Raw genomic sequence first — 15635 nt, 5'->3', positions numbered from 1 at the left:
CAAATTCTGTCAATCAATTTAAAAGTAGATGTTTGATATAAAATATGTTTGGTAGGTACATAGTCATATGCGTTAGGTTAAGTTATGAAAAAAATAATAATATTTTTAGTATCAAATGTATGCTGTACTCTATGGGTTCCACTTTTCCTTCCGACCTCCCAATCCAATGCAAATCCCATTAAAATCCGTTGAGATGTTTGTAAGATTACTCACAAACGAAAAGAAAGACGAGCAATTTTTTTTATTATTTTATATTTGACATTTAATAATACACATTTGAGCAATTTTTCACAGACTGAATTGTTGTATGTGTGTGTTATTTGAGCACGTCTTCTCTGTATAAACTTTGACTGCGTTAAATTCTACGTGTTTGTAAAATCTTTTGAAAAATATTCAGACTCCATTCACGTATATATATAAAGTCCTTAAAAATATCTTAATAATATTCCCAATAAACGACATCATCATAATCATCATCATCATCAGCCTACCGATACCCTCTGCTGAGCAAAGGCCTCTCGTAATAAACGTTAAATATTTGCTATTAAGAAATTATAACTCTTCAAAAGAGTTAGATTTTATGTGAGTTTTAATTTAGTCAACAATATTTTGTTAGATCCATTAAACTATCTCTGTACGTATGTAGGTCAAATGCGCTTGTTTACTATTGAAGATGACATCTAAAACTAATGGCCACTCACACATACAAACTCATCGCACAGGAACATTCGCACACATATATACAGCGATGTAATAATAATACACACACACACACACAAACATATTCAAACACACGTACATTTAATATAGCGGTTGGATACTTCTAAGTGTGCGTTAATTCCAACCGCAACTAATAGGAATTCACACAAACATGTGACACCCACACATTGATACGTCATCGTATACGGACAGATAAATTAAAATTAATATTTTTGACCGCAACGTCTAAAGAAATATGGCGGCTAGGAGTATCGGTTACACGAGACTTATATTATATAAAATGCATTCATTGATTAATTTATTTTTTTAATACATGAAAATTAATATTAATTAAAAAATATATATAAAATTATGTTAATATTTTCTACAAAATTTAGCTAATCCTGATCATTACAACCAATATAAGAAGCAATGACTTTTGCTTCGCATTTTGTTCAAAATCCCACGGATATACCGACGAAAGTTTGTATGTGTGTTTGTTACGGGATTACGAAAATATACTAAACTGTTTTGGATGAAAATCTGCACTTTGATAGGTACAATGCTGTAATATAAGAACGCTTACCCATAGTTTGTGAACTAAACAAACTAAAGGCAGGCAGTTTTTAAGTTCAACGTAGCCAACTTTAAATCGATAATAAAATTTGGATATAAGTGATAGTATTAGTCTTTGAAAAACATATTTTTCATAAAATATAATTCAAATATAGATTCACTTCATATTAAATACGTTGGGTAATGTCATATTTATACAAGTGTTTGTAATACTTATTGTTTAACATCATATATTACTAACAATTTTTAATACGAGTATGAAAAATTTTCTATATTATGCATCATGTTTCGGATCTGATGGTGATTTTTCGAAAAGATTTTATCTCTTTGCTTTATATGGATTATTTAATTTAAAAAAAAAACACATCCATCGTAACGGACGACGTCAAGTTTAACGTTGGAAACGCTTACTAAAGTTACAAGGAACGAAAGTAATACCTATACATATTTAATTAATAACAGCTCTTCATTACCTGACTTTCAAATTATGCAGTACAGCGGGTTCGTGTAGGTAGGACAATGACGTCAGATCATTCTGACCAATCAGGAGCGAGGGATTCCTTAGGGGGGGCATCTTGCTCTCATCTGTGATCTACAGAAAAAACATATTCACACACATGTATTAAAGTTTTGCGCGTGAATATAACACATACGCACACACAGGCATTTTTAAGACCCTAATATGACTGTTTATAATTGTACATAGAATCTTTAACGGTTAACAGGTTTTTATAACAATATATATATATATATATATATATATGTATTTTTTAGTAGTAACAAAAACGACTAGATAGGTAAATTTTTCTTTATAATTATGACTCTACAAAACAATGTTTTAAAAATTTTTTTATAATTAAATCACATATAAAACTACCAAAGAGTAAAATAAATTACAGTAAACATATAGATTATAAGGTCATTGAAGATATTGTTTGTTTTGAGGCAAGTATCACAAGCCATGTTACTGTATACCCATGAGTTTGAGGGTAGTTAGTTAATTGATTCACCTTAATCTGACGCAGCTCGCCAGTCTGGTCTGTTTGAACGATCAGGACTCCTGAACGATAGTCGCTGGTCACGGTGGCACACTCCCACACAAGTTCCGGGTGCTCCACCCATATCCGGGCCCCCTGGAATAAATTTCACTATCAACATGGACCAATTCTAGCTAATGCTCAGCACTGTATTATGTTAATAGCTATAAGTTTTACAGCCCTTCCCAAATCAAGTGATAACGACCTCTTGTTGACGCTGCAGGCCTAAGGGACCCAGAAAAAAAATTTGAAGTTGTGTAGGGTGATTTGTAATTTCATTTGTCTAGGATAAGTTATTGTGGGTGGCGAGTAAAAAATGGGGGCACTAAAAAATAATGTGTTCTCAAAGGGGCCACTAGACAAAATAAATTTTGCAACCATTAGTTTATAAATCTCTTGTGCAATAAAAGGATAAGAGGAAGATGGTGTTCACAAAAAAAAAAATTCACATCAATATTCTTACTTATTATAACAAAATAATATTTTGCAATGAACTGTAAAATATTATTTTTGTTGTTGTTTGTTGTTTTGTTGTTAAATAATATTTTACAGTAAAATTATAGTTTTAGTAAAATATTATCTCACCAAATACCACCACAGACTGAACTCTGTGGTGGTATTTGGTGAGAGTCTAAAGGATAGCTTATCAGGATGTTTAAGTTGTTTAAATACTTATATTATTAGCAATGAATAAACAAAAAGAAAATAAAGGTAATGACAGTTTGAAAGTTTCAAAATAACGGTTGGTTTAGGTGCATGATAAAATTATGTCTTGCTAAATACTATATCAACCATTACTGTTTGGAACCAGGCATGAAAAATATATAGTGATATTTATAGTATAGAAGTTTGCTTTGAACATTTACAAACAAACAACTTATACGATAGCTATTTTACATATAATTATTTACCAAAATGTATTAATAGATAGAAAGAAAATAGTATGAATGGTAGATTTAATGTTCGGTAATAAAAAAAATTGTGATACATCCGGTGTTTAAGAGATGACATCACACAGATAAAACAAAATGGCATATGTATATTAAGTTTTAGATTAGAAAGAGAAAAATATATATTTTTTATTAACTCGATAACTATAAGAAATCGAATAATATAACTTATCTGTTAGATTAATATTCAATCAATCCAGATTGCATTATAACGATAATCACTCAATATTCATCAATAACAATAGTCATTTCAGCGCTTCGGATACAATTTTAAAGTGATAAAAGAATTTAGGACACACATATAAAACTATTATAATAGTTTATTACTTATCTCACAATGACATACACACAAACACACACACACACAAATATTTGGTATACACTAAATTAGGAGATCGGTATAAGAAAATTTATAGATTGGTCAGTGCTAACAAAATTATTATGTAATCATATCATATAAAATCCTTATTGATAAGTTGCCTTAATACATACACCATATAAACACATGTAAAAACACACACACACATACAGCCAACTCAATAAAAAACCTGTTTCATTAATATTTGAAGAGACCTTTAACGAGTATTTTTATTGATGTGTCTTACAACATACCACTTATGTTACATCATAGTGGCCATATTGAAAGCTAATAAATATTATTCTTAAAACTTAAATTACCGTTTAAATCTATTATTTCATCTCAAACCAACAATTGAATTAAACCTCCTTAAATTACAAACAGTATTATTTTATAGATAATATAAGGATACAAAGGTGTTTATTCTCATATTTCTAGATATTCTGAGCTTCAGATATGTCAAATAATAAGACACTTTACTAAACTAATATTCAATATACACTTAAGTATTAAATCAGGTGAGGCGGTAATTCTATATACCAAAATGTTATGTTCAACCCTAGCTGTTGTAGTAAATCCAAGAAAAAAATTATAAGTACCCAGATATACTGAAAATAAAACATATATTATGTGAAACATAACAATTTCCACAACTGATATCTGTAAACACACCTCTAACTAATCCCAGTTAATTCAATTAACAGCATCGCCTACTTAGTCATGTCTATAACAAATTAGTATGATATTTTCACATGTACAACGACTTTTACAGTTTTTTTCTAGGCTTCATTTGCACAGCCCCGGGATTATAGATTAACAAGAATTTCCACACTGTTTTGCTTGTATTTTTCTTAGCATTATACTTCTATCAACTTATTTAAGATCCATTAATATTATTTCTATATTCACTATGAATATAACGAATAGAATAATTAAAAAATACCTATAGATAATTTAATGGAAGATCCATTTTTTTTAATAAAAAACTTATAATACAAAATTATGAAAAGTCTTTAACACCTAGGTCAGTTAATGTCATAGTATTATCCCACTTTAATACAACCTCATTTCACATTAAACAGAAATAAGGTTTCATAGTTAAAAATAGATTTTATTAGTATTTAACCAGAAAAAATTATGAAAATATTTCTTTAATAATAAAAAAAATATATTTTATGTCAGCATTATAATAGTAGTTTTAAAATTAAACTTCTAAATTATGCATTTGATATTTTCTTATCAAACTTGTAGTTATTGTATAATACAAAAAAAATATCAATTATATCTTGATGGAAATCTAATAAGATTCCTTTTGGACATAAATCTTTTGTAAATTAATTTCAAGCAGACCTTAAAATCTGTGATTTTTTATCTATAAAACCTCAGCTTCCGCATATTCTTAATATAAATTAATTAATTAGAGCATAACTAATTGACAAGTGGCACTTGACCTAAATATATTGTGATATAACTTATAAGTAAGAGTTATGTATAAATTATGTGATTACAAATAATTAAAAAACGTATGAGTTACATTTACTGCATCTGACTTAGAGAGTGAGAGTAATTAGATGTGAATAATTTATGCCAACGATTATCATAACGGGTCGCTATAAAAAACTTTAAAGTGTTTATGAATTGTATACTTTAATAATACAGCCACATAAGAAAAAAAAAACAAAACATATTATGAGATTAAAATTTACCTTCGTATATAGTTCCTTTGTAGTCATTTTGGAATATTATTAAACGTATTTTAAACTTATTTTAACACTTTAAATTACACCATTATTTCACCACGAGGTCAGTATTTTGTAAATCCATTTTATAATAAGGTAGATTCGAAATTATTTAGTATTCTGAATCTGAATTGCGAAACGTCACTGAGATGTTATTGACATGTGTCAGAAAAACTAATTTTCATCAATAGTTAGCGACATACAAAAGATGGAACTCTTTAACTCCCTGTCGTGAGAATGTTCCATGTTTTCCGGGTGGAAAGATAGTGTTTTAAGAGCGGCAATGCAAAAAAATTAGACTTTTCAAACAATACATGTTGCAAGTTATTATCTTTTTAAGTTCACAGCAGTGTTGCCATACGCTATAGTGATAGGTCAGATTAGACACAAATAAGAAAAAAATAAAACAAAGTGAATAAATATTTAAAGCCATTTATTGTTTCTTCTAAAGAATACTATTATTAATAAAAATTGTTGTTAAAAAAAAGTTTATCGTGGTTATTTAATCTATTTTTTTACTTGACAAAAACAACAGTAAGCGTTTGCTATTAAAGATTAAGTATAGAATGCACAACTAAGTTATGCGCAAAAAGATCATGGTTGGTTTTTTAAGTTATTACTTATTTTCTGGTAATGGAAACCAAGTCTGGCAGGCTTCTGTGGCGATTTCACAGAGTGCAGTGAAGGTTTTTCCCCGAGTGTCATATTCTAAAATTATAAAAAATTACGAAAAATTTAAATTCGAATGAACGAATGTTTAAAGAACCGAAAATTAAGTAATAATATAAATAGTTACGTAACAGACAATCGTTGTTCAACACACAAATTGACAATTATTATAAACAAGTATATTCTTCCTCAAAAATAATTATTGTATTTTATACGTTTATGATATAAAAAATTACAGTTTTAATTTTGTTATTACCAGTGGGTCCTCTCTTTCCGAACATGATACCATTCATGGGAGCATTTTTGTAATTGGCCTTAGCGTCACCCACCATGCAGAGCAGGATAGCCAAAATCGTGATAGCAACAGTCAGACGAGCGAATACTCCGAACATCTGGAATAAAATGTTATTTTTTTCAATATTTCTATTTTTAGAAATAATACAATTAGCAATCCACAACATCCTTTATAATGTATATAGTCATGAAAATATATTCCTTTGACAAATATAATAAAATACCTTGCTGTGTTTTCTGAATCTGGTAGCACTGAAGACGATGTGTCAACTGATGTGGTGTTTGAAGTATCCCGGCGTTTTATAGCACAGAATTAGGTCCACTCAATTATGGGATCATTGGATAGCGACCACATATTGATAGGAATAAAGCTCCGGGGATCAAAACTTAGTTAGTGCATAATTACTGTGGAATATAACTTTGCGGCCTCTATACTTAATAGTTTTAGCTTGTGTATACATTTTATATGGTTTATATTATCAAACCACTCTATATGAGATTAAAAATTAAATTTATAATAAGTGTAATAGTTTCATTTATTACTTTATATCGAGTATGAAAGAATATTTTTTTAATTATTTTACGTCATTGCGATAGAAGCTGTCGACAACCAAATTAAATATTTAACTAGAAACATGTTTTTTTTTAATTAGAAAGACAAGCACCGAATGAGTGTATTTTAATATATTTTATTTTATATTAATTTACCTGTATTTTACGATTATAGCTAAACAATTCCTATAATTGAAGTAGCGAATATTTTATGTTTTTTAATAAGTATAAAACGCATAATTTATCTGGCAGCATTAAACTTAGTCGCTATTAAGATTTTGAAGATCTTTTTACATAACAGGAATTAATTATATATTTTTGTAAAAATTATGGCCGTATACTAAATCCTTCAGTAAATAAAAAAAAAAGAAATAAAAATGTACGTCTTGGAGTCGAGAGAATATCGAATTATGGGCAGCACTTCTAGCCTAAACACAGTACCTAATTATCAAAATCTACCTTGTCACCTTATGTCAAATTATTTTAAATTACGATTTTAGTTTAGAATTACATCAAATATTATCTTTTTTTACATACAAAGAAAAGTGTTTTAGCCTGCAGTTACGGAAGACAAAATCTAGTAATCAAAACATTGAATGTATATCCCAATAATATTATAAATACGAAAGTTGTGTTAGATATAATTATGTATGAATGTTTGTTGCTATTAAACGTAAAATATACTTGACCGATTTCGATGAAGCTTTCAAATAATGTAGCATTAATATCGGAATAATATATAGGTTGTAATTTGTCTATTGATTCCGTTTAGTTTTATCAACATACATAACAGTTGTTCATATTTTGCATAAAGTGTCGTACCATTAACAATAGATGGCGCTTATTTCTGATTAATATAAGTTTACTGAGTATTTAAGAACAAAATCCTTTACATAGGCATTGCAGAAAATTAATTAATTTGTGCGAACTTTAGCCACTGTATAATTGCTGAACTATCTAGAACCTTTCAATCAAAACTACAGCAAAGGTCTTTTATTTTTTTTTTCATCAGCGATTTGGTGCGAAACGTCTCATACAAATGTTCTCGTCTTTTGGTTTATGCGCACCTCACAGTGGAACAATGAACTATGAATTACCCGCAGTTTTCAGTTATCCACCTCATATTTTATCTCTAGATACAGACACATTAATTCCATACGTTGCAGAAAATGCTGAAAATTAATGTAAATACTTTGGACGGTAATAATAAGATTAATATAATGGATACTATCTAAACTGTGACTCCCAAAAACCCAGTATTACAAGAAGAGGTGCTGCCACGAGTAACTGAAGTTTTTTTTCAGAAAAAGACCTTGTTACAATGGCTTATGTACCAATAAAGGTGTATCAAAACACTATTACTACTTTTACTGTATGATAATTTTTGATTAATATGTTTATTTCTCATCAATAACTCTAGGCTATATGAGACCTAACTTCTTTAATTTAACTTTTTTCTATATTTAATTTTTATTCATGTGTCATATGAGAAAACCCATGATTAATGATAAAGTCAATGTTTATGTTTGGTCACTACACTAAATCATTAGTAACTTGATTTCGTTGTCTTCAGATATGTAGCTTAGACATTATAATAACACGTATTTTATAATTTATCTTAAATATCCTTGTGGTACAGAGTAAAGTCAAGCGAAAGGTATTTTATGCCTCTGGCAACTAAAATAAGCATCATATTAAACGTATTTTGCAGACAACTGTAAATTTTAAAATTCGTTTGAATAAAGTCACCGGCAGTCATATATATATAAGTCATATATATATATATATATATATATATATATATATGCCACTTTTCTATTTACCTATAATAGTTGTTACTGCTATGGACCCGGCAATCCGGATCCGGACCCGGCAGCGGTGAATCCGTGGAATGCTGAGAAGTTTCATTTCTGTCTCTGTTTAAAATAACTATAAACTATTGCTGGGTAAATGATATTTACGTATTTGATTTTTAATTAAGCATTGCTTAAATAAATAAATAAATAAAAAAAAAATAAATAAATAAATCTAAAAAATAAATCTAATAAATCTAATAAATAATAAATAAATAATCTAAATAAATCTAATAATCTCTAGTACGTTTAAATAAACTACGTCTAAGATTCTATTTCAATTATAAGAAAATTCAAAAATAAATTCAATCATAGATCAATCTCCTAGCAAATGTCTCGTGTAATGCAATTCTGAGATAATTTTATCCCGATAGAAAACATTTATTAAGTTATCCGTTGCTTGTATAAAATGACCTGAAAACTGAGTGCTTGCATCAGTTCGAGATCGTCCTCATACTAGCTCAATACTATCAAGTATCAGAAAAAGTAAGTAAAAATATTGTGAATGTAAGCTTTTGATAATATAAAGGTATGAAAATTTTGTTGTTTATTAAATTTTAGAACAAAAATGCGCTTCTTTATCATGGGCTTCTTCGTCATTGTGTGTTTGATCACATTAAGTGAAGCTAACTACAAGAAGATTCCATTAAACGGCTCAATATTTGGTAAAAGAAACAATGTTGGTAAGTATTTTTGATAACATCTCAATAGCTTTGAATTGAATATATCAAATGAGGTTATTATACCAAACAATTTTCCTATCTTATATCATATTTTTAATAAACAATTAATTTAAAGCAGTTATCGGTTAACAATTTAAACGTGACTTGTTTTAGAGTACGATGCAACAGTTCAGTCATTGTCGGCGTTATGTGAGATTGCTTCTCAAACCTGTCAGGCGTTTTACAACGAAATGGAAAAGAAGTAAAGGCGTTGACCATAGACAACACTAATTTACTAATACAATATATACTGCAATGCATTTAGACAATATATAAATATGTAACCGTCACAATTGATTACCAGATATATAATAAACAAAAGTGATAATAAAAAAATATATATTTTATTTATCTAGCCCTCATTATACCTATCACTTGTATTGATATTAAAAATGTTAAAACTACCAAATTAGATTTGTCATATTCTTAAAATTAATCAAAGTATTAAGTAAAAATATAATTCACATCATGAACTAATATTATAAAAAGTATTTCACTATTATTAGTATAAAGACGAAATTCTAAATTTAGCTAGGGGCATAACCTAATCACACAGTCGAAGATTGATTGCAAACATGATATCCATTTACTGGGCAAGTCAAATATGAACATCGTGTTCTTTAGCCACGGACCCAAAGTTGTTGCCTAATTTAGTTAGCACTTTAGCCGAGCAAACAAAGATTGGTTAAGTTATGGAAATACCTTCAGGGAATTTGAAGATTTAGTCCAGGATGATATGTATAAACCTACATACACGTTTTACACTCGCATTTCATTGATAATTTTAGAATTTGTAAATTAGTTACGATGTATGGAATTAGTAACTGCTAGTTGTTAGGTTAGGTTGTTTTAAATATACCTGCCCAGGTCGAGCCTCACACATCCTCTCCGGCCCCACCAAGGCCGGTGAGACGGCTCGTAAAAAGAGTTTCCCTGCGTCATAAAAAAAAAAGGTTGTTTTAAATATGGCCCTAATCCGTGCAAAGACGAGCACAGTATATTCTGCCAGTGTCGTGTAGAATGGAGGAGACACGATCCGGCATTAACTTTTGAATGAAATTAAATTTAACAGCCTCGACTAAAGTCACAATTAGGAACTTTATTAGTAGATCTAAAACAACAAATATCCCTTAAGAAAATAGAAATTCTGCCATAAATAGACTGCTAGTTGTTATGTTAGAAAGTAAAAAGATTTTGACATTTACTCGTTTCCGGCAATTGATTTAAAAGACAAGAAGGGCTGATAAGTATTCAACATCCTTTTTTATTTTAATACCAATCAAATTTATGAGAGATGTTTTATCAATAATACATCATAAAGGAGTGTCTTGGTCATGATAATACCACAACTTTTGTTTTTAGAAAGAGTGTCTCAACTAAGAAGCTTCTCAAATGTTCCCAGCTTTTTGTTACACACTAAAATAGCAAAAGAAAATCTGTCACCAAGATGTGATGCCCTTTCATGGCTTTGTACTAAATTAAATTAGATACATAGTTAAAACTGTTAGTAAAGTCTTCGGGGTCATATGCGATCTCCAGTCAAGTTGCTGTCCGTATATTGAAAATGCACTGTCCTTTACAACGATATATTTAAATAATTCTAACTTAATAACATCTTTTTGACATATTCCAAGTGAATCATGAAAAGGATATCATTTTAATTTTACTACATCAAACCTGTTTGTTTAATTTTAGAAAAACATATTTTTTTTATAAAATAACCAAAGTTTAAACAAAAAGATACTCTTAAAAAGTATCATTTTTAGCTAACCATATACGATTTAAATATATATATTTATATATATAATACATATTTAATATATAATAGCAATTTATCATTCGAACGGAATATATAAAATCAATACAAATTTTTAAATAAAGGCTTGTATACATAATAAGCCTTAGGGTCTAAATAGCCCCAATAAGTGCTGGTGCAGAAGGCAACAGGAAACCACTGCGAATATCTTCCCAAGAAAGTCATCATGTATACGGATCGCTGATACGTGATGACCACGATGAGTCTGCAAAGACTCTGGCAACAACGATGATGTTTATGATACATAAATGGGTAATGATGTGATATAATCAAACATGTCAATGTTTTAATAATTTCGTTACATAACACATGACTTTATTTTTTTGTTAATTATTATTAATTTATATTAATTTAATTAAATTAAGAAGTATTTTTTTTTCAGTGTATTTGACAAATAAATCTTATTCAGATTATGTAATAAATGTACAAAATGTATTTATAAAATAATAAAATATAGTGCCAAAAGATGCGTTATACGAAATTTTTCATTGAAATAAACAAGTATGTTTCCAATTGCACCACTGAAATAACCGAAAATTATCATTGGTTACGAAATTTCGTCTTTTGTTTTATAACCAATCAGAGCCAATGAAAGTATTAGTCGGCTTTACGTCAGTGATAAGACACGTTTTGTAATCGAAACCAAATCAGAGTTTGCTGAATGGCTGCTATTTTATTATTTAACGTGTGTGGTGAGCAAGTTTTTGTTTTTAATTTACAATACCATATCCGTATTTGGTGCGAGAAGTAATTGTACAAATACTACAATAGTTTTGGAATGGCAATTTCCAGCTACAGCATCAGAGGACAACTTATATTCTTATAAAGGTATTTAACCGATTAATTATTTATTTTCAATATATTTACGCTTAATTTATCACTGCGTCGAATCGGTTATCCGATTATTAATCTCTTTCGACTCGTGTAACCTCATATTGCGTTTTACCTATTTTATTAGTCTAGAATATTTTATGTCCATAAAATTATCAGTATTGTCAACAAGACATTACATTAGGCCCACTGTATTGCACTCTTATCACCTGACGTATATTAGTTGAAAAATCTTTTTATTACCGAAATAAAAAAAAATCAAGTGTTTGGTAACTATGAACTTCAAAACATCTATCTCAAAGGCAGATATCACATACACTATATGTTACAGGGCATTAAATTGTCTGGAACTTCATTTAAGTTCAATATTTTTTTTCAATTTACTTATTAGAATTCTGTAATTATATACCTATAAACATTATTTTATAAACAAATAATAATAATGCCATTTACATGCAAGATCGTTGAAATAATCCATAAGTGTTAATATGAGTGTGTCATCGGTATTATTTTCAGCAAGATCAAGATTTGAGAATGGATTTAGAATTAGAGCCTCCGTTGAAAAAACAAAGAACTGTCAATACTTACTTACCAGATGACACTATAGATATATGGATTGACAAGATTAAATCATCAGATCAGAACCTATCACCTGTCGTTAGTGATGAATTCAATGAGCCGATAAAATTAGGCAAAGTTTACGTTGGATATATAAGGAATGTTCAAGACATATCGAAAGCTGTTATGACATTAAATGAAAAAATACCTCTCAAAGATCTCCAACATTTGAAAAGAGTGAAACGGCAGAATATAATTCTATGTCCGATCAGTTCTCTCAACAGTGAGACAATACAAGAGTACATAGAAAAAAATGTTGGCGAACTTAAAGATATATTTGATTATTTTCAAGTGTTAGAAGTGCCGTTCATAGCACCGAGAGTTACTAGACAATACCAGGAGACGAAAAAGTATTGGCCGTGTAATTTTCATCCAAATCACTACTGGGAGAAGCTTGTCAGGGATTCATTCTTTTCTGATCATGAACTATTAATTCACAAAAAATATATGGAAGTTGTGTTCGAAATTGTTAAGTGGCAGGCAACTTGCTTACAAATAAAATTATGTGATGCTGGATTACAAGATGTAAATGCAAGTGTTGTTGTTGATCCTGATATCAATGCAGTAGTTACTATCGCATTTGACCATAGACAAACACATCCTCTACAACACACCGCCATGATAGCCATAGACAATGTAGCTAGGACCCAAAATGGCGGTGTTTGGGATAGCAACATATCAGACGATTTAATGATTAATTTAAAAGAAAAATTCGGCATAAATTTTGGTGTTAGAGATAGTAATAAAAATAGCAAAGAAGGTCCGTACTTATGTACTGGGTATAACATGTATATATTGAGAGAGCCTTGTCATATGTGTTCTATGGCCTTAGTACATGCTCGAACGAAAAGAATCTTCTTCTGTATAGACAACGAAGAAAAAGGTGCTCTGAAGTCAACAGTGAAATTACAAACCATAAGCTCTTTGAATCATCACTTTGAAGTTTTCACTGGATTTTTATAACATTAATGTTGTTACTTTTTTTTATTTCTTTATTAAACCTATTACCTATAATCTATTTGTTGTATTTTTTATCTGTAACACTATGAAGGAATATTTGATGTTATTCTTATAAGCGATTTAAAATCAGGAGTGCACTTATCTGTTTAGTATGAGATAGTTCTTGTTTGAAGGTTTAAATTTTAATAGATATATAAAATTTGCTTCACATCAATTAAAGTCGGTATGAAACTTTTTATTCATGAAACCGGTTTATAAAAATTTCATAATTTAGATAAAAACATATCTGATAACGATAAAATGGTAATAGACTTATATCTGTAACATATATATATATATATTTTTTAATACGTAATATCCATTTAGATTCTAGGACGCCGATCAGTGAAGTTGAAGAATTTTATTTAATTCTACATAATTTCATTGTAATTCTATTAAATTATTTTTTATGTATAGGTATGTTTGTACAAATTACTTCTACGATAAAAAGAATTCCTTTAATTTAACATTAGGTATTGTTAATTTGTTTTTTTTTCTATTTATTCCGTTTTTCCAGCGAAGCGTGTTTATATCTCTTTCAAAGTATTATTGTTGTGTATGTTGTGTTAAGCACTCCCTCAATTTACTATCAAATAAACCTAAATACCAGCCGAAATGAATGAATGTCCTTGGATTGGTGATTTCATTGCTAAAATCGAACTATCGAACATAACATACTATGTTACAATGAGTACATGTATAAATTATTTAAAAAAAAGATCATAAATAATTTTAAAAGGAAAAAAAAAATAAGTAGTCAGAGTCGCTTTGAACTTACGTACGTATAATCATATTATGCCTGTATTTATTAAAAAAAAAAAACTGTGTCAACTTGACAGTTACAGTCAAGTGGAAAAGAAAATAGCATATAAACAAGTGATCCTTAAAAACGTTTAGAAATGACGTTCTTTTTAATCTTATTATATATCGACGCCCCCGACACCTATACTAAAGATGTTTCCATGTTCCGTACATATTATTGAGAATAAGCATCACAGATCGTATTTTATTTTATGATTTTTATAAGCTCGTTGTAAATGTACATATGTATATTTTTTATTTATTTCCTTTCACTCCTGCGTATAATATACTGTAAATATTGCTTTCATAAATAATTAACTAGCCTCAATAAAAAAAATATATATATATAATTTCGCTATTATTTTTAATAAAAAACAAAATTTGCTTAATGAAATTTTATATTACATAATTAATCACTCAATTAGCCGATTATATTCGAATAAATTTATGTGCATTTTTCACGCAGAAGCCTTATAGACTGATAAAAGAGTTTTAAGGTAATACATATTTATATAATTTTTGCATGAGTTTAATTCTTTTTAAAATAATACAATGCCCTCTATATTTTTTGCAATTCTATTGTCTAATGTGTTAAGTCTTTACCTGACTTTTTTTTTCACATCTATATATTTATCTTGTATTAACAAAATGGCTTCCCGCAACCATATAACGACTCATTTGACGCGTTCGTGACCATGATGCAATTAAAATACTTTTTGATCTAAAGCAGCAGTCGACAAAAATATTTCATTCATCATTAATCGACTTGAAAGGAGAAAATGCACTTTTTATTTTTCAATTATATATATTTATATATAATGTAATATCCGTGTCATTGTGTCTAGGATACCTACATATTGGTTTCAAATATCAAGATATATAGTATATCTTGCATTCCTATAGAATATTAGTTTGAGATTGGAGTTTTTTTTTAAATAAGACGTTTGAGTTTTACAAGCATTTGGCATGTTCTTAATGTTTTTTTTTTTTTTATTGAGTTCAAGCACTCGTTTTCGTTTCAGTTACACGTTATAGAATTCCTATTAATTACTATTTATTTTCATATTACTTAAAACATTCAAATCTTCATAGTTTTACTATAGTAACTAGAAACAATTAGT

General features: G+C 28.8%; 2 protein-coding genes across 3 annotated transcripts in view; one reads left to right on the top strand and one right to left on the bottom strand.

Annotated features, from left to right (window-relative positions):
- Positions 1-5706, bottom strand: part of LOC116776145 (unconventional myosin-Va) — a 31363-nt gene extending 25657 nt beyond the window's left edge. For both annotated transcript variants that reach the window (XM_061525258.1, XM_061525259.1), the window contains exons 1-3: positions 5327-5706; positions 2286-2408; positions 1749-1867 (exon numbers count right to left, since the gene is read on the bottom strand). In XM_061525258.1, the coding sequence (XP_061381242.1) occupies positions 1749-1867; positions 2286-2408; positions 5327-5353 (269 nt within the window). In that variant the 5' untranslated portion in view covers positions 5354-5706. The remainder of the gene's footprint in view (positions 1-1748; positions 1868-2285; positions 2409-5326) is intronic.
- A 6179-nt stretch (positions 5707-11885) lies between these two features.
- Positions 11886-13728, top strand: LOC116776311 (probable inactive tRNA-specific adenosine deaminase-like protein 3). The gene is made up of 2 exons (XM_032669485.2): positions 11886-12093; positions 12613-13728. Exon 2 carries the CDS (start codon positions 12631-12633, stop codon positions 13675-13677), a length of 1047 nt encoding a protein of 348 aa, XP_032525376.1. The 5' UTR covers positions 11886-12093; positions 12613-12630; the 3' UTR covers positions 13678-13728.
- The last annotated feature ends 1907 nt before the right edge of the window (positions 13729-15635 follow it).

The sequence above is a fragment of the Danaus plexippus genome, chromosome 28 (genome assembly GCF_018135715.1).
Source record: "Danaus plexippus chromosome 28, MEX_DaPlex, whole genome shotgun sequence".
Classification (NCBI taxonomy): Eukaryota; Metazoa; Arthropoda; class Insecta; order Lepidoptera; family Nymphalidae; genus Danaus; species Danaus plexippus.
Note: the sequence above shows the minus strand (reverse complement) of the source record. Positions and strands in the feature narration are given on the sequence as shown.